This window comes from Pundamilia nyererei, unplaced genomic scaffold, assembly GCF_000239375.1.
Source record: "Pundamilia nyererei isolate P.nyererei 1_Seehausen unplaced genomic scaffold, PunNye1.0 scaffold00046, whole genome shotgun sequence".
Classification (NCBI taxonomy): Eukaryota; Metazoa; Chordata; class Actinopteri; order Cichliformes; family Cichlidae; genus Pundamilia; species Pundamilia nyererei.
The window spans coordinates 2,282,300-2,301,950 of NW_005187447.1; the positions used below are offsets into that span (position 1 = coordinate 2,282,300).

The window sequence follows — 19,651 nt, forward strand, 5'->3', positions numbered from 1 at the left end:
ATGTTGTTTACCTCCACCCTGTAGCATTTGACACGGTATCTTGTGTCAAATGTACGGTGGCATTACCGTAGAGGCTATCAGCCCTGTGACAAGCAGTTGCCATCTTTCTCTGATGCCCTTAAAATGTAAGGAATTAAATGATGAATTTTGGAGCAATCACTTGCATTTAGACCTTTACTGCTATGTCTACAGTACTGACCTTGACTAAACTGAAGCTGAACCCTGAGCTTGACCCAAGTGTTGGTCCCAGGACCATTGTAGGATGCCATGCCTCTAGGCAAACCAGCTAGCGGAGGGTCTGGGGTCAGTGGGTCAGCTCAGTTGGGCATAGAGGCAACACTAACAAGTCACTTTAGTGTCAGATGGCTCTACTAGATAGAGAATGACATACTCTGCAGGATGCATATTATTTATCTTGACTACACAGATTAGTTGGTGTTGTAAACCTACTGGTAAGGGCTTATAGGAGTACACTGCAGGTGTGCAATCTGAAGTATTATAACAGCATGGCTTTACAGTTTTTAATTAACAAATACTGGTTCAGTATAAAAATGTCACCGCCGCCTCCTGTTCCCCTGGACTACCTCAACACTATCTCTTCGTGCCAGTATTCTGGCTGTGAAACCTGAGCCAGGGGCCAAATATAGCCCCACACAGTGAGCAGTTAGGGACCGGGACAGATGGGACAGCAGGCCACTGCAGAGGCAGTACGCTATTGGACCCTGAACCCGAGAGATCCTGCTGCCTGCCTGACCAATAAGACTGCTCTTCTGGAAAGAGAAGCTTCTTTTTCGACTCATTCTTACTTAAACAAGACAAACCTGGACCCACAAAACCAGAAGAGAGCAAACAGAGGACGAACAGAACACCCGAAGGTATGCTTTCTTCTGTTTTCGGTGCTTTATGTTTATGTTTCTTTATTATTTATCAAGTGTGTGACTGAAATCATTTAATCTGACAGTGACAGTAACAGTACAGCTGTTTTTAAATATAGTCTCTCAGTCAGATTCAAGCATCATGTATACAGTATCCCCTCTGACATGTTTTTAAGAGCATTTTGATTCCCTCTCACTCTGAAGAATTTGTGCTGTTATTTATACCATTGTGAGATTGTAAAATAATGTAAAACATGAACTCTAGAAAAGATAAGGAGGTAGCAGTAACTTGGGCAGCAATGGCAGTTATTAACATTTGTCAGCCAAACCCAGTGTTTATTCATATTTAATTATCACTGCGCTGCTGCTGCTCTTGCCTTTGGGACACTGTCCAGGTTTAGTCCTTTGCCATAAGTGTATTTTGTGCAAGTGCAGCTATACCTGTGTGTGTTTAAAGGTAGCAACCTCTCCCCCATGCTTGGGGTGTGTGGGGTTGCAGTGTTGCTGTGAAACATAGCCCAGGGGATTAAAAATAACAACAGCTGGTCTTCAGGACGCCATGAGGCCCTGAGTGTTACACAGCGTCTTATATGTAACTATATCAACAGTTTTACAATATGCATACATACATCTAGGTTTGATGTCGCCATAGAGATCAGAGCTGATCATATATATATATATATCATATACTCCTCTTTTAAACTACATGTGAAAGTGATCCATTGTCCATTCACATGAATAGACGCCAGTAAGCTCCAGTTTTGACTAGAGCAAACTCACATATAAAGAAGCATCATATGAAAAAAATCACGTATTCTGGCACAATATGGAGAAGTTGGAGTAGACTGGCGACAAATAGACTGTATTTACAGTAATTTGTATGCATTTTACCTTCTTACAAGCATAATAGGAAGTTAAAGTTACAAAGGCTATCACATGGTCTCATGTGATAGCCTTTGTTTTTCTTTTTCTATTCCAAAAATCATCATAATATGGGATGGGGTGAGGGTCAGTGGATAAAAATGCTCTACAATTCTGTTTAACTGACATTCTAGCAAATTAGATTTTTAACATCAACACCTTCATTAATCCATTCATAGTTTTAGCATATGATGGCAATATGGTAGTGGCATGTGTAGAAATGTCACCTCACAGTAAGAAGGATGATGGTTTGAACTTAATGGAACTTTGCGACCTTTCATTGTGGAGTTTGCATATCATACCTGCACCATATTTTTTAGGTGGAGGGTAATTGGTGTTTCTAAATTGGTCATAGACATGGATATGAATGAGCTCTCGATTTTACGAATTTGTCAACTCTCACCTCATGACAGCTGGGATAGGCTCCAATATTCCCACAACCCTTGGATAAGCAGGAAATGCATTTATGTTATTGATCGCTCTTTGGCATACCATCATTGGACTGATGCTACTGTTACTTAAACTCCCAAACAATGTTTACATCAATGTCGAAAGAATCAGTGTATCCACAAAAATTATTTTTAAATTCACCTTTTCTTTTAGAAGGGCAGACATTTTTCTGGTTTATGAGCTCTTGGTGTTCATAAAAAGAATATTCATATTAGTATTTATATCTATTATATGAACAAGTTTTAAAACAAATATAAAAGGTATTTCAGCCCTAACAGATGTAAGACAATCGCAGTCTCTGTGGAGGGGCAAAGGAACATGTGTGAGGAAAGTATAACACAGAACAGGGGCCCAGGATAAAATGTCCTGACAGGAGCGGGGTGAGTGAAAAATCTCAGTCACGCTCACTATGACTTCAGTAAAGGCCTTTGCTAATACCCACCAACTGTGTCCAAACAACACCAGCTTGACTCATGCTGCCTGCTATGTCTGCGTGAGCAAATGATACAGCATAGTAAAGTCTATTTTCTAAGCTGTCTTCTCTTCTGTGAGCTTGTCATTTCCTTTTTCTTTTCTTTTTTTTTTTTTACAGATGATTACAAACTGCACTGTCTGCTGTGTAAACATGTATAAATGGCTGGTTATGACATTTGCTGTGTATTTCAGGATGCAGGACGGGAGTTGGAATCAGCCACTCCCCATCTCACTGCTGCTAAAGGACCCGCCACCAGGCGCGACTTTGGAGGGTGATGGGGGCATATTTTCTGAGGCATCCTCTGATGGGGAACTCTACTTGGACTCAGTGACAGAACTGGATTCTGGAGATGGAGACTTTCCGGATCTTACCGCCTTCTTAAGTGCTGAAGAGATTAATCGTAGCCTGGACCTGGCCCGGGAGGCCTTTAATGATACATGCGAATCTGAAGATCCAGATCCCTCTAATCCAACAGAAGTGGAGCAGGCTCTCCAATCTGTCCCCTCCCTTTCTGTGCCCTCACAAACTAGTGAAAACCTCACTTCAAGCCCAAACCTGCAGCATCAGACCAAATTCCCCAACTCAGATGATAATGCAGCAGTTAATGTTTCCTCCAGCCAGAATGCCCCCCTCAGTAAGCCTGTACATGTGTCCAGTGAGGCTCCATCCTGTGTTGAGAAGGCTGTACGTCACAAACCGATCCAACCAGTATATAAGCAGGATAAACCCAGGCTGGTTCATGAAAGCCTGGAGCTGAATGATCGAGTGGCTTCAGCCACAGAGTTCTGCAGCAGAGCTGCCACATTTATCGAGGAGCTCTCATCAATCTTTAAAGGTCCTGCTCATTCAGAGGCAAGGATGGAGGAGGATTCCTCCTCTCCTGATAGTGGCTATCTGACTCCAAGAAGCCAGCGGCCGGTCCCTCAGGGATCAGCCTCTGGTCCGTCTTTATCTCCTGGGCAACAAGAGGAAGCACAGTACAGCCAATCAGACACGGGCACTCAGCCTGGTGTCCCAGCAGGAGTGGCAGCTTCTTCAAGGTACCAAAACTCTGAAGCTCCAACAGTATACGGACCCCTGTCACCTCCTCACTTTCTTCAGAAGCTGAAGAGTCAGGAGGTGGCAGAAGGGAGGCCCATTCGTCTGGAGTGCAGAGTCAGAGGAAATCCCCTGCCGTTGGTCAGGTAGGTTTGGATGTCAGCCGGATTTTATTGTGCAGGTTGCATATGAAGGGTACCTGCTATTTTGTATATAATTATTGTATTTGGTTCCCTAATTTTATGGAGATTTTTAATTCATAGATTTTCAAGTTTAGTGCCATGAAAAAAAAAGATCCACTTGTGTCTATTAGACTAAGATTTATTAAGCCAGCTCTCTTTTTAAAAGTAGATTTTAGTTGTATTGACTACCCATTAACTGAATAAGGACTGAGGCACTTCTGAATAAGGACAAGGATTCAAAAGAACTGTCTTCTTTTTTAGTTGCTTGCGGTTGACAATAATTTGTATTTTAAGTCTATTCCTTCAAAGTTGGCTGGTGAGACTAAAGAAACTAGAAGTTGTCCTTAGCTGTAGAAAACCCAGCAGAATTAAAGCTGGTTTGTTTTTCTGGACATTTTATAACCTCGAGTTGTTACCTTGTAAAAACTGTTGTATGAAGTCTGTGTACTGCCTTGGTACTTATCTGGTCACTTACCCAAACATTATGTTTTCTTGGTTTAATTTGCTGTACTATATAATTATATAGCAAACTGACTGATCCTGGATTTTTGGGGCTGATGCCAAAACAATTAACGGGATTAGTTTAGCTGTGTTGCTACTCTGCTGCAGCTGCTGCAGAGTGTAAAGAAAAGGATTAATCATCTGTATTTCATTATCTTAAAAGTAGAAATCTCCGAGAACGAGAACTCAAAATGAAACAAACCACTGAATCAGTAGCACCAAGTATAACAAACATGCCCTTTGTAATTTGGTTAAAATAACCCTTTAAGGACAGTTTGACCCTAAGATGTTAAATCAGTATGTCTCAAGAATGCACTGACCTCTATATAACTGTCGTCTAAATCACAGTGTCAGTGATGCTCAACAGACCAACTGTCAGGATCCAGCCTCACTGGCCTGGCTGTTACTGATAAGGTGAGCGAGGGGTGCGAGTTGCCGATGTGTTGACAAGCAGGGGGGACTTCCACTCTGTGTAAGCACATTTGTCCTTTGGTACCTGTGCCAGATGAAGCAGGGACGCTGCTAATTTACGCCCGGATGAACTGTTATTGCTCTTGAGACGGCACCACTGGCCCCTGGTTACCAGTTCATCAGAAAACTAAAAATACACTCCTCTCTTGTTTCTGGATAAGTCATTCTCACATCTCAGTCCACACATTTGCTGTTTACTACAGAGACATACCTGAAGTAATTAAAGTTTCAGTCTGTTTGAAACGTCAACATCCTTCTAATTCTTTAGCTTTTTCTTTTCTCACATTTGAACTAATAAACTTACATTTTTAGAACAGTTTCTTCAAGATTATTTTAACCTACTGGATAGAAACATTTTTTACTTCACAAAGTGCTTCTTTTAATCATTCTATTGCTTATATTAAGCTATCAAAGGTTACATGAAGCTTGAAAATCTGGATGTCTTGTGCATTACTGTACGTCAACTTCACTTAATGACAAAACATTTAAGCAGGGTTGTCAGACTTATATTTGATCATTATTGGGTCAAATGGGCAAAAACATTGTCCGTATTTAATGAATCATCCATTTACAAAACAAATAGTTAAGAAAAATAAGTATTTCAACAGTGCCTGTTTTCCCACATTCAGATGTTCTCATTATATGTAGCATTAAAATGTATGGATCAGACTGGATCTACAAAAGGATGAAAAGGTGTTATGATCTAAAGTGGAATGAAATATCAACAATATTCTACTTCTTTATTATCCAGACAACTTGGCGTCTAGAAATACCATCCGTCTGCAACAGGAATACCATCATATTTGATACAGCATGAGTCATTCGCCTCTCATATTTTGTAAATATGATGGCTTTAGTTTTTTTGTAAAGCCATCCAGTAGGCCAGTTGTGGCCCCTGGGCTACACGCTTGACATCCCTGATTCTAAAGAGCCAATTGTGGTTCCGCTTAAGTTATTTCCAGCCTTATCTTTCCTTATCTGTATCTTAAAAAATTTATTAACAGTTTGAAACAAGCTGTTTTATCCTGTCGTCCTTTAAGTCATCTTTCTTCTAATTGACTGCATCTCATAAACAGATGGTTGAATATGTGCCTGAGTTGACCAAATTATGGATATCCCCTCTGACATCATACAAATCAGAGAGTAGAAAAAAACTGTAATAAATATACACTGACCTTATTATTTCAAACTCTTTTCCATGTTTGATATGAGCATCCTGTATTATAACAGCATATTTATTATACCAAATAAGTGAACACATAACAGGTCAACTTAAAGGGATTTTTGAGTATGGAATTTCATTTGAGGTGTTTGTGTAACAAGAAGCTATAAAGCCCCATGCTCAAGATATGAATCTCCCCAGTAGGATATGGGGGGCCTCCTCTGCGGCTGTATAAATAGTCATGAGCCAGGCACTGGAATGCAGGCAATGCAATGACTAGGCATTTTCAGTCACCAGACTCTACATCTCCTAACACCTTTTTGGGAAATATGAAGGTAGTGTGTAGGGAAACAGGAGAGTCCAGACACACCGGCGGTAGCTCCATTATATAACAAATACAACAAACATAAAGCTGAGAAGAGTTGAAAACAACACACTTATTTCACTCTTACCTTTCCACTGTAACATTACAGAAAGATTATGATATTTGTGCCGTAGAAAACAAACTGAGTTGTTGTTGTGACGTAATAAGTTGGAAAATTCTGCAGGTGAGTGCAGATCCTAGCAGCAGGTTTTCTTACTGATTTTTTGCTCTTGAAGTGAGAAGCAGTCAGTATAATCGATGCACAAGGGCTATCACTTCCTGTGTTGGATACTGAATGTGAACACTAGATGGCAGCAAGTTGTTTACCATTCAAAACAGACATGCAGCTTCATCTGTAAGTGTGAAAGCAGCTGCTTAAAAGGTGAAACTGCAAAGACAAAGATTTTTGTGCTGCAAGTCTAGTTATATGTGATGAACATATGGAACTATATGGCCTCTAAAGACTGTTGCTCGTCTGAGTTAAAGAGTAAAAAGGAAAAGTTTTTTCATGAAACCTATGATTTTTTTAATGTATTGCAAGGCATTTCTTTGATGTTTGGTTACTGTTGCATAGTTGCACAGGTTTAAAAAAAAAAGATTCCTGAAAGGTTGAATTCAAATGCCTCGTTTCTACTTAGTGTTCATTTCCCACAGGCAGTGCCTTTGATGCAATTGCCAATTCGAGCAGGTGATGCACCTCTTCACCTCCGCGTTCTCTCAGGCTAATGAGTTGGTGCTGGATGTGCTGATGCCAGCATTTTGGAAGGCATTCCTGGTTTCTGGGCGCGGTCTTTTGTGGTCAACCACAATTCGTCTCGGTCAGAGAATCTTACGGTGCTGAGTGTCTGGTATTCTTCAGCATGCCCTCAGTCTCCTCACTCACAGTGTTTTATGTAATGCCCAGCTTTTAATGATGCATTTCTAGTATTTGTGTGCATGTTAGTTACATCCATGCGAACCTGCACATTTTTTCAGTGTGAGGTCATTTTGGCTTGTTCAAGTCTCTGTTTTGGGGGGGTTTAGATTGGCTCTTGGCATGAAGAATTAGGCAATGTATTCAGTCTGTCCAAGCCCCCTGTGTGTTATTAAAGAGGGCATTTCAACACTAAATTGATAGTGTGAGGTCTCATTGTGTGAAACATCCAACACGCCGCAGGTGGCTGCTAACTGATGTCTCGCTATTTCAGTGTACTATAAAAGTGACAGAGAAAATCCATCTCCCATTGTGTCGTGCCTTGTTGCTCTTTCATGTCATTACTCTAACTGCATGCTGTGCAAACAAGGCACTTCAAAACTTCACTTGGAGCTGAATGAGGAGAGATGTGAGGGTAGAGACCAGCCCTGGCGTCTTGGTTTCAGCCAAATACACAAAACCGCAGGGGAAACTTTTGGAAGCTGAGAGGCTGTGGAAGAATTTGGCTAAGACATCTACACTAGGCAGCATCAAGAAGAGACTCCAACGTCAAGAAGAGGCAAAACTTTATTGAATGATGGTGGAATTTGTTGTCAAGGCATAAAAGGCCAAATACTCACAAAAGCATCTATGAAAGTTGACCTACTATGTGTCGCTTTATTTTCAGTCATATATAATTGTGATTCAGTCAATCTTTGTGATAGTCGCTTTTTAAATAGTCATGTTTCAGTGAAGTTCAGGAACCAAACCTCTTGATAAAAAAATGTATATTCTCCCACAGCCAAAATTGACAAACACAAGGTGTTGCCTTCTTTCTACTTCCTGTTACCTTTTCACATTAAAAAAATATTCCGCAAAGTATTTTTCATTGTAGTTATTTTTCTTTTTATTAATGGTAAATGGCCTATATTTGTATAGCGCTTTTACTAGTCCCCCCTAGGGACCCCAAAGCGCTTTACACACCCAGTCATCCACCCATTCACACACTGGTGGAGGCAAGCTACAGTTGTAGCTACAGCTGCCCTGGGGCAGACTGACAGAAGCGAGGCTGCCATATCACACCATCGGCCCTTCTGGCCAACACAAGTAGGCAGTAGGTGAAGTGTCTTGCCCAAGGACACAACGCACGGGACTGTGCAAGCCGGGGCTCGAACCGGCAACCTTCTGATTACAAGGCGAACGCCCAATTCTTGAGCCACAATCACCCTGGTGGTTTGTTTGCACTGTCAGGTTATATGTGAGCTGTGTTAAAATATAAATTACTGGTTTCGGATTTGTGATGTTTGACATGCTTGTGTTTCCTGTGTCATCCTCAATATATTTTGGTTACTTAAATTTGCAAACTCTGTAACCGTAGAAGTAGAAGTACAAAAAGTTACTTTATTATTTAACTCTGGCATTATTAATCTCTCTTCCACAGTTTGTCTTTTGTCCCCCTCACCCCCAGGTATTTAAATTTAGCATTTGTGACAAAACGGGACAATGACTGCACTATTACATGTTAAGAAAAAGGTGGTCATCATCATTTTCTTGAATTTCTTACACTTTCTGGCAGCCATACATGAAAGATTCAAGCTGGGATACCAGCTACTTGTTGTAGAAGTAGTTATCATACCAGCAAACAGCTACAGTAGCCCTTCCTCCCATGTTTTGTGGAACAGACTTGGCAATGAGGTCATAGCAGGTGACCCACTGCTGACTCATGACGTAGTCCCGCTGTAATGCTGACTGTTTGGCCTGTTTCTGGAAAGCCATAACTTTAAATTCTCCCTCGTGGACTCATTTGATCTCTGCAGGAGGAGTGGAAAGGGAAAAGCACTGGTATTTTTATACCTGCGCTTTTTTAAGAAAACATTTGGAGAGCATGATGTCATTCATATTTAAACTCCAAATAATGAGAGAACCTGGAGTGGGTGTAAGGCTCTAACTTAATACGATACGGGAACTATTTTACGGCAACATTCCTGGAACATGAAAACATTTAGGAAGGTGGGACTTTACCTTTTCTGAATGGAGATCTTGCAAGTTGATGTGAGATCGTCAGTTTGACGCATTATTCTGTTCTCACCATACTGACAACTGAACTGTGTTCATGACTATGCGTTATATGTGTGCAAAGATGTATTCAAGACCCAAGAACATTTGAGCTTTTCCAGTGCAGACTGCCAGAGAGTTTTGTGTTGCAACCATAAATAGACAAAGCAGCTTTCGTGTAATCTATATCACCGACATAGAAGACTATATACACACCTTTTTCCACTAATTCTTCCATTTTCAAATCTGGGCTAATACAGATTATGTACATGAACTTGTTGAAATAACAGAAGTAAAACAATTCTGATGGACGTCAGCAGTATTCACGCTTAGACGGTACCTCTGGCCCTCAACTGGCTTAGAGACAGAGTGTGAGATTTCACACAACAAGGTGAGACTTTTTCTGAGTTTAGGAGGCTCCTGACTTCGACTGCTTGTGACAAATAGTCGTGAAATTCACAGATATCTTTTTAATCCAGTTATAGATGCTTGCTTGAGTCATTGACACATACCAGGTCTGTCTTGCTTGTAACATGTGTTTTTAATACACAGTTAATTCCATAAGAATTTGCACAATGGTAGTTGTTTTTAAGTTTCTCAGCATCTAAGCAGTTGTTTTTAAGCATCTGTACTCCATCACAGTGGATTTTAGAATTAGTGACTGAATCAGAATGTGACTGAAGTGCAGAGTTTCAGCTTTAATTCACAAAAGTATTGCATTGAGTACATTAGCACAGCGGTGCAAATACTTATAGAGGCAATTATCTCTTGGTTTTATCAATGGTAACATTATGCATACATTCACTTCAGCTTTCTGCTGGTGGTTGGGTTAGTTAAGTTCTGTCCATTTAGAGAACACAGCCATGTTCAACCGGTTCTAGACTGACCACAAATCTGAACCTGAGTCAGTGGAATAGGGGTGGTAAACATCTAACTTTTAACCCAAAAAGTTAAACATCTAATAATCTTAGTTTGGTGCATAAAGCATAAACAAGGCTAGGAGGATTCTGGGCTCACTTTCAGCATCATGTTGAAATCACATTTTATGCTTTGTAGGTGAATCTTTTTTTTTTTCCCCTGTCCCATTTGGTTCTTTAGCCATCAGAATTGTTGTCTGAAGACCAACAAGGATACCCAATGGATTTACTTTGCCAAATGGATCATCGTGGCATTGCCGTATTGGTCCATTTGGTCGATCTTTGTTTTTATTATTTATTATATTTTATTTTCAGATGTTACAGACGGGACAGACATGAGTGAGGGATAGAAAAGGGAGAAAGAAAGAGGAAAGAAAGGAAAAACAGAAGGGGAGAGGGACAGTGAGAAAGGGGGGAGAAAAAAAATAAAAATCTCCTGGATCACCTGTTGAGAGAAGAATAGAAAACAAGCAAAAAAAAGACAAAAAAAAAAGCAAAGCAACATACTAAACACAACACCATCGCATTAATCTAGCTAAGTGTAAACAGCAGTAAATACTAAATATTCAATGTTGTTGTGCAGCACGCAGGACAGATGTGCTTCGAAGTAGCAGCCAAGAAAGGTGTAATTTGGGTCTACGAGCAGTGAACACCTGTGTGCATACCTGTGTGGATCAGCGCGCTTGTATTCCAAAGGTTTCTCCATGTAACGATCTGCTAGGGAGTGTGGGGGGGCCACAGCCCCGTCCTCCAGGGTATGAAGCAGGTATGGAGGAGATCAAAACTCCAGACATCCGGAGGTCCCCAGAACACAAGAGACCAAGGAAGACCAACAGAGGGGCAGCCGCGCCACTGTAGGTGAATCTTTAAATACCATGAAAAATCATTTGATAGAATGATTTACTGTAAAAAATAACTTCAATTATGTGGGCAACCTAAATAGTGTCAATAAATCACCACCAAAATAACTATGACTGCATAAAGGGTTAAATGAGACATGCGAAGAGAGTGGAGTGAGATTTGTAGGGAGTTATATAAGCGGATCAGTGACAGTTGAAGAAGTGGAATACCAGATTTAATATGAAGCATGTCTGTTGTGGACAAAGGCAGCAGTCATGCACGGCAGGAGGATGGTAATCCAAGACAAGTTCAGCAGGAGGATGGGCAGAGGACACTCCATAAATCTAAACTCTGTACCGAAGCTTCTATTCCTCCTCTAATGTTAGCAGGCCTCTTGACCTCATTTTAAACATGCATCCACTTACCATGAGCGTTAACCAAGTCCATCAAGTCTACGATAGACAGTGACACACGAAGACTCAGACTAAGCCTCTGATTCTTTAAAATTCCTTCTGCGCTATAATATAACAAAACTGACAGCACACGTTTGGGACAGGTCTGAAGGTCTGCTGACGGTAACAAGGACTTCATTTTCTGCTTAGACACTTAGGTGCTGTCTGCGTCTATGCTCTCAGGTAAGATTTGTAGTTCTGAGTCATCCGGGCCTCGGGGTCTGTTCCACAGCTGGACTGTGGAACAGTAAGCAGCGGGTTGCATTCCTCTGTTCACCTGTTAAATGACTCGCAGCTATTCATCATGCTTGATAAGGCATGGCCATTAGATTCAGCTTATAGTAATCTGCCTTTTGATGAGATATTTTAGGCTGTTATTTTTCCTGGATGTTGGATTCCTGTGTGGCTGCCAAAGAGCTGCGTTTGAAGTTGAGCCCGATTCAATTATGGATCGCCGACAATATTGAAGTGGTGGAATTTAGTGCGTGCTTTTATAAGAGTTTGTGCATCTAAAGTGTTATTATGTGTACAGATATAGCAGCAGACTCTGCTGGTACTTTAAACTGTAAAATGTGCGTACATGTACTGTCCACTTGGCAGTGTATTGTGCGAAAAACAGTCTGCACAGGGATGGCTGTTTTACGAGCAGACGAGGTCAAATGGGACTCATAAAAACAAGCTCAAGTCTTCCTTCCCATGTACATGTGACAGGATAACAGCTGTGCGAAGGTTAAACTGTCTTACACAGAAACTCAAGATATGCATCTTCGTTCCTTCGTCTCTCTGTGTTTGTTTTTTTCCTGTGACTTGAATAAAATATCCCTGCCTCTCCACCCTTTTCAGTTTAAGCCTGAGATTGATATCATAGGGGGCGACACTTGTAGCGGGGGGTCTGCAGGATTTGGTTTCATATCAAGGGAAAGGGGAGGTGGAAAAGAGGAAGATGTTTAATGTCGGGCTCTCGGTGCAACTGATGTGAGCTCAAATTTAAGTCTATAAATTTGTCGGAAGGAGAGAAGGTTACAGAGTTCATTCAAACCATGTCGACAAAAACTTCAGCCACTGGCTCCGCCGGCAAATATCTTCTACTCTTTTTCAGTTTTCAACACAGCAGAATTGCAGGGTGTTTCACTTCTGACTCATGTGCATCCAGTTTGTGAAATATCTTATCAGCTTTCCTCATACTCCCACCCTCACAGAGTGTCTCAGGGTGGCTAAGAATTTGCTTTCGAGCTGTAAATATTCATGGTGATACTAAGGTGATTTGTCACGGAAGCAGATGTTTTTGTATGTTTGTAATTTTGTTGCATGGTCATGGCTGAGTGGTAAAAAAGGAATCATTTGTTTATTATTTCTTGTATATTTACTCGAGTTGGTCTACAGATGGTCAGAGGTTTACTTTATGAGTTACTCTTGTGAAAGATGAGACTGTACAGTCAGTCAGTGACCCCCAACCAGTATCGTAGGGCATATTTTCAAAAAAGCCAGGGGGGTACGTGGACAAATTCCATCAATTAATAAAAAAAAAAAAAATCAATTCAGTTGACATAAACAAGTAAAAAAATAAATAAAATTAATAGTTAGAGGAAAAAAACAGACACCCAAAATAAATAAATATGTAAGAAGACAATAATTAAAAATAAAGAAAAAAATCTTGAAATTACTTGAAACAAGTATGTTTAAGGAGCTTAAAAAGCTATATTAAAATGTTTGAAACTGTTAGATACTTGTAAGTCTAATACATGTTTTTGTCAGAATAAAAAGTTGAAACAAGTAATTAAAATTCCAAAAAAGATTTGCAAACTCTGGGTTAAAGTTATAGAAAGTATAAAAGATGAGCATAGCCATTTTGATACATAGCCATACAAAATAGGTTTGAACTATGCATGCTTAAGTTTATCCCATCTGTCTTAGTCTTTATCTCTGTGTTCTGTCTTTAGGGGCTCCCTAGTCTCCCCAGCCCATCTTGTCTCTTGCTCCCTCTCCCTCTCTGTGTGTGTTCCTCTTTCCCTCACGCTTCCTCTGTCTGTATTTCATCTCCCTTACCTGTTCCCTTGTTCCTCCTTGTGTCAAGTTCACAGGTCTTTGCCGTGGTCTCAGTGTTTGTACTTCCTGTCTTATTTTGACAGTCTCCCATCCTGTGTTCAGCGTGTTCAGTTTTGCTACCCGTCTCGTTATGTCTAATTCATTCTTGTTGTGTTCCCATGTGTTTCCACTTCCCTTATCATCCTTCAGTGTACACATCGTCCCGGTCTTCCTCCTTCCTTTGTCAGTTCTCCCTCCATGTTCTTAGTGTTAGTTTTGCCCAGTTTAGTTACCACTACCTTAGTCTCCCTTTGCTTTCATGCAGCCTTAATAAACAGCCTGCTTTTTGTTAAAACCCAGTTTTGCCCCCAAATGTCAGCTTTTGGGTCCTCACTCTCCGCTCCACACGATCTGCTGCCGCAGACTGGGTCAAGAAAAGGCCCATCAGCTGTGGGTGCGCTTCTTTGAAAGCCAAGTCCAAGGAAAAGGGCTGTTAGTGAGTAGTTGGCAGTTTTTTGGTGGTTTTTGGCAATTTGTTAGCAACCATAGAAATAACAATAAAAATTATATATTTTCCCCTAGCAACTGAAGGTTGCCAAGGGGTTACTAGTCAGTCTTTAGCCCTGTGTGACTGGGGCCTAACCATAATTGACTGATTAATGGCAACAGTCTTAATCTAACTTAACATTAATTCAAACATGTATATTTTAACTTGAAAGGTTGTGTTCCCAAAGGGGTTCCTAGGCCCATATTATAGACTGAATTTAAAAGCTGGCAGTAACCAGAATCATGTCACTCGCTGGTTATCAGAGTCCATTGCCACCTTGGTGTTTTAAAAAAGAAGTGACAAGTGAGGGTTGGATTTGATTTGGAAACCAGCACCATTGCCTTTTTGTCTTTCTGGAAACTAAGTGGAGCCATAATTTGCAAAATAAACTTTACGTTTTATTCAATATGATCTGATTTTAACAACTAAGCCCATAAACTCATAAACAGAAAGTGTTTACTGAGGTCATAGAGAAAGTGAGCTGAGGGCTTCTATACAATTTTAAAATGCCTCCCGCTGGCTATTAAAAACAATGCGGGTTTAATGCACTTCCACACTAGCTCCACTTTTCAGACTACATCCATCTTATACTTTCTACAGCCCATCTCACAGTGCTGCTGTGGGGGCATTAGATAAAAAAGATTTAACTACTGCAGTAGGTGACTCATTGTTTAACCACACTTATGACAACACATCTGCTCAGTGTACTTTGAATATGGTATTAACTATATCTAATGGTTGTTCCCAGAAATATGTGATACATACCAAAATTAGTGCTGACACAAGCTACTACGTGGTTTGCCTTCAACGGAAATTACTCAGATGTTGGAGATAAGTAGTTGCGGTTATGAAAGAACTTCTGTAAATCAATGAAATTTAGTATGGCACAGGCACTAACAGAAGCACTCCCATAGGTGTCAACGCATGAGAAAAGACTTTGCTTAACTTCCTTAATTCCAGAACCGCACCAGTCGCAATTAATGTAACTTTAACCCATAACTAGTTTTAGAAAAAAATGTGAAAAAGCCATAAACATATGTAACCTCAATAACAACTGGCCAATTAGACATCTGATCCACTTCCTGTAAGTACAGGCAACATTATGTGTACTCATTTATTTTTTATGGCTGATATGTTTAATTTTTAGGCTCTTGTGAAAGTAACTTTTGTTGGTTTTCATACTGGATTTATTTGAAAGTTTGGACGATTTATTGCAATCACAGTATGACATCATGAGAGGACATAGCCTCTGTTTTTGTTAGTGTCATTTGGTCTCCTTGGAGCAAAAACAGGAGTTGCCATGGCAGCATGGCCTCCATTTTTGTGATGTCAGCTGACCCTTTCAAGACCTTTTTAAACAGGACGTAATGTGTAAGTGAGTCTCTGATTTAATACATACGCATGTTTGGTTGTTTGTGGTAGGAATGGGAAATTATTGAACATTTCCTGATTTGTGTGGAAGCTTTTCCTTGTGTCTTTGTTAACCTGTGTTTGTATGTTTATAATGTGAGATTTATAATATGATGTTTATGAATACAGCCTGCTATGTTGTTGACTTAATTTTGCAAATTTCTTGCCATCTATACAGTAAGACAATAGCAGTGGGTCTGCGAGGGCTATTGTCAGATACCTAGTAATTAATGGGAACATCCAGAGACTGTAAAACCTGGTCTTCTCATTAACCCAGGTTTTATAGTCACTTAGGGGGAAGAACAGTGCTTTTCAGGTTTTATCACTACAAATTAGAACAAGTTCCTTCACAAACCACATAATGACAGGTTGTGCAAGAGGGACAGGACATTCAGTTCTTTCAGTTTTACTTATATAATGCCAAATCACAGTAACTGTTACCTCAAGGTACTGTAAAGATGCTACAACGTCATAGAGCGAAGCTCAGTGATACCAATGAGCGAGGAAAAAAACAACTTGGAGCACGAAGGGTCGGACAGACTAGGAGAGAGAAATGACAAAAAACTAATGATGTGGAATTCCTGCATATAAATCCATGGTGAGTAAAAGAGAGGAATGCAGGATGGAGATGCTCAGTGCATCATGGGAGGTCTTCTACCAGACGAGAGTAGATCAGGAATGAGTCCTAAGATACTTTTTTGAGCTTTTAGTTCCTTAATGTCTCATCTTTGCTGTTGAAAGTGATAAAAGTTAAACCGTTAGTTAAGCAGTCAGCGTTTCTTCTTAATGGGTTTTTGGTTAGAGGTTTTTTTTACACTTTATAACCCAGTGATATCCCACTCTGAATTTTGAAGCCATTACCCGCGAAGTCATTTGTTAACAAGTAGCTAAATCTGTTTGTGAAAGTTATATTAATTTATAAAAAATCTATGTCATAAGCTTTTTTTCCCCTTAAAGGTTTATTTTCTACATTAATCAAAAAACCTTGGAAAAACACCATTTGCTTTAAGTTAAGGGTTAGATAAAGCTACCTGTGTCTATAGCAGCCAACTAGGAGATGGTTTTGAGTCACCAAATCCAGCCCTAGCCATTAGCACAGTCTTTCCAGAAGCAACTTTTGTAAACTGGCAGCTATTTTGGATTGAGTTTGGGCAGTTATTTTGGAACCCCTGTCTAAATGAATGGTGAGAAATTGATATCTTTAGTTGCAGTAGTTACTGGGCCATAAAATGTTCAGATTAGTATCTCTCAAGTCTAATAAAAACAGTTTTAAAACTTAGGCAATTTTGTCACAAAATGTAATTTAAAAAGCTTTTTCCCCTCTTGTCCAGTTATATAAGTGTGAATCTTTACTGTGGTTGCTAGTATGTTCCCATAAGTACAGAGAGGGTGACTGTTGTAAACCCAAACCGAGGAGCCTGACAGCTAAAGGCTCTAGTCCTCTGTCTTGCTTTTCTAACGCTATAAACCACAAGAAAACATTTCCAATATGAAAATACTGATACTATAATGTTGATAAGATATATTTATATATATGCAGTCTCCCGGCAAGGTTCTTTTCATTGTATATTTGCATGTAATCCGGTAAAATTTCATATGTAAACATGTAAGGAGCAGACCATCTTCGTAACAAGCACCACAAACAAGCCCACCTGCCACGTCCTACTGGTAGGCTCTTTCTGGCAGCGACCAAAATATCACAAGTTCAGCCTGCCTTGAAGCCTGAGTGGAGCCCCCGCAGAGAGCGAAGCACACCGCACCCTTTCATTCTGCCGTGGATAGTGCATCAGACATAAATCTGCTGACTCTAAACAAACCACCAGTACCACATTTATGTTTGCTAAACTAGGTGAATTTGAAGCTAGGAGCATTTGAGATTATTATGGTCTCATTGTGTGTATGTGTCGGCATGGGTGTGTACAAATCATGACGTACCCACACTGCTTGCAGTAGCCACAGCCATCTGTCTTGTACTTGCCAGGTGATGCCAACTCAAAGTGGTCTATTTGGATCCTCACTTATCCAAGTTATTTTTGTTCAGGCCTAACAAGGCTTTTTAAGTGGCCTACTTAGTTCTGGCATGTGGGATTTATTAAGTAATGGTCAGTATAGTTAGTGTCCTCTCTTTTTGGGGCACACTGTAGTGTGTATTGCAGCACTGTCATCTTTTATTTTGATGATATCCCTCTTCCTGCAGTCACAGATCAGAGGCCCAGAGGTTTCCATGGTGGCAGGGTCATTTGGCTTAAACCCAGTGCTCTCTGTGGTGTTTTTGATGGTCAGCAGACTGTGGCCGGGATCTGTATAGGAGCAGAAGTTTTGCTCTTTGTTTGGGTGACAGAGTCCAGAAATACACAACAAAAAAAGACTGGGTTTACTTGTTAAAATCCTTTTAGGCCACAAAATGTTTCTCATCAGAGGAAGTTTACCTGCATCCAGCTTTGAAGGCTTTAGAGTGGCAGAGAGTTTGATTGGTTTGGGTAGGATTTATCCTTGGTGTAGAGAACACAAAAACATGGAGACATTTCAACCAACCACTGGAATTATATGAATGAATTCAATGTGGCCAACTGTGAAGCAGTTTTTGTGTTTTAAATGAGTCTTAAATGTATTTTTTCTGCTCTTCTGTCTTGTGTGGAATTTGGCAGCCTGGGCTGCTCCCTCCCTCTCAGCCGTCCGCTCAGCCCGAGTGTTGTGTGTGTGTGTCTGTATGACTGCGTGACTCAGAGTGGCTGTCCTGGTGTGAGAGTGTCAGTGTGTGTCACGCTGTCAGGAGGAGAAGCACTGTGTGAAAACTTCAAGATCAAGGGAATCTGTGTAAGTTTGATTTATCTAACTGGGAACAGCACAGCAGCTCAGGTAAGTCTGAAAAACAACCTTGATGCCATCTGTCGCTACAATTAAATGGAAGTCAAGCTTGTGTGATGAATTTCTTTGATTTGATCTTCAGCCTCATTGAACATCACTGTAATAAGGGTAACAGACTCATCAGAATTTGGGTTTTTTAAACGAACACTTCTAACTTTTTACTGAATAAAATAGTAATGTAGCTTTCTGAAACAACACATGATAAACTGCGGATTTTGTTTGTGAATGAATGAATAAGTTCATTCATATGTATATAAATCCATATTTTTTTCTAGGGATGCTACTCACTTTAAAGAATTAGATGGAATATGTGTTAGTATGTGTGTGGGTGTGTGTGGGGTGGTGTGGGGGGTATCCCCCTGAGTGCTGAGGTGTGTGCATTTGTAGCTCAGCTGCTGCAAATGTCCGTCACTATTTCAGCTGAATGTGTAAACACGCACAAACAGACACACGCGTCAGTCACTATAACAATTAATTACTGCACTGACAAATGCAGTTAGCATTCAGTATCTATTATTTCTGCTACCCACAGTATGAATTTCACAATGATGATTCAGACTGAACCATTTGCCTGCTTGGCACAGCCAAACTGAGTTCTGCTCTCTTGCAGTGGACAATGCCAGTTAATGGACTTGGTTAAAATTCCTTGGAGAAAAATATCATTAGTTTCATCCGGTCAGAGCTTTGACTGTCAACTGCAGCTGTCTTCTAGCTGGAATATTCCGGTGAACTTTGACCCCTGATGCTGTGCCATCATTAACCAGGCTCCATCAATGGAGGCCTTTTGCTTCTTTGTAAAGCTCGGTTTCTCCATGTATCATCTTTAACCAAGACATGCATGTTCTTCAGTCACGCAGGAAAACGTTTAAACTGAGCTGTTGTGCTTATTTTGTAGTCCAGATGACAATACTCAAACAAAAAGGCTGCAAGATAGAAGATGATCATTTACTTTGGCTTTGACTAAAGCATAAACACGGAGTTTCTGAGAAATCCTTTAACAAATCTGAATGTCATTTAAAATTATTGCCTTCGCAGCTTCAATTATATACAAACACTTTTTTTGACTACTTGAAAATAGCCCTCCAACAATAAACCGAATAAATATTTCACAAGTTATGGCCTCACATAAGTATTTACATGATCAGTACATTTGATTTACTTTTATTTACTTTATACAACATGCCTCATTCTCACACATTTGTCACT

General features: G+C 40.2%; 1 protein-coding gene across 5 annotated transcripts in view; it reads left to right on the forward strand.

Annotated features, from left to right (window-relative positions):
* Window positions 1-667: 667 nt before the first annotated feature.
* The window catches only part of palld (palladin, cytoskeletal associated protein), a 68,972-nt gene continuing 49,988 nt past the window's right edge, over window positions 668-19,651 (forward strand). For all 5 annotated transcript variants that reach the window (XM_005732330.1, XM_005732332.1, XM_005732333.1 and 2 more), the window contains exons 1-2: window positions 668-875; window positions 2,913-3,905. In XM_005732330.1, the coding sequence (XP_005732387.1) occupies window positions 2,914-3,905 (992 nt within the window). In that variant the 5' untranslated portion in view covers window positions 668-875; window position 2,913. The remainder of the gene's footprint in view (window positions 876-2,912; window positions 3,906-19,651) is intronic.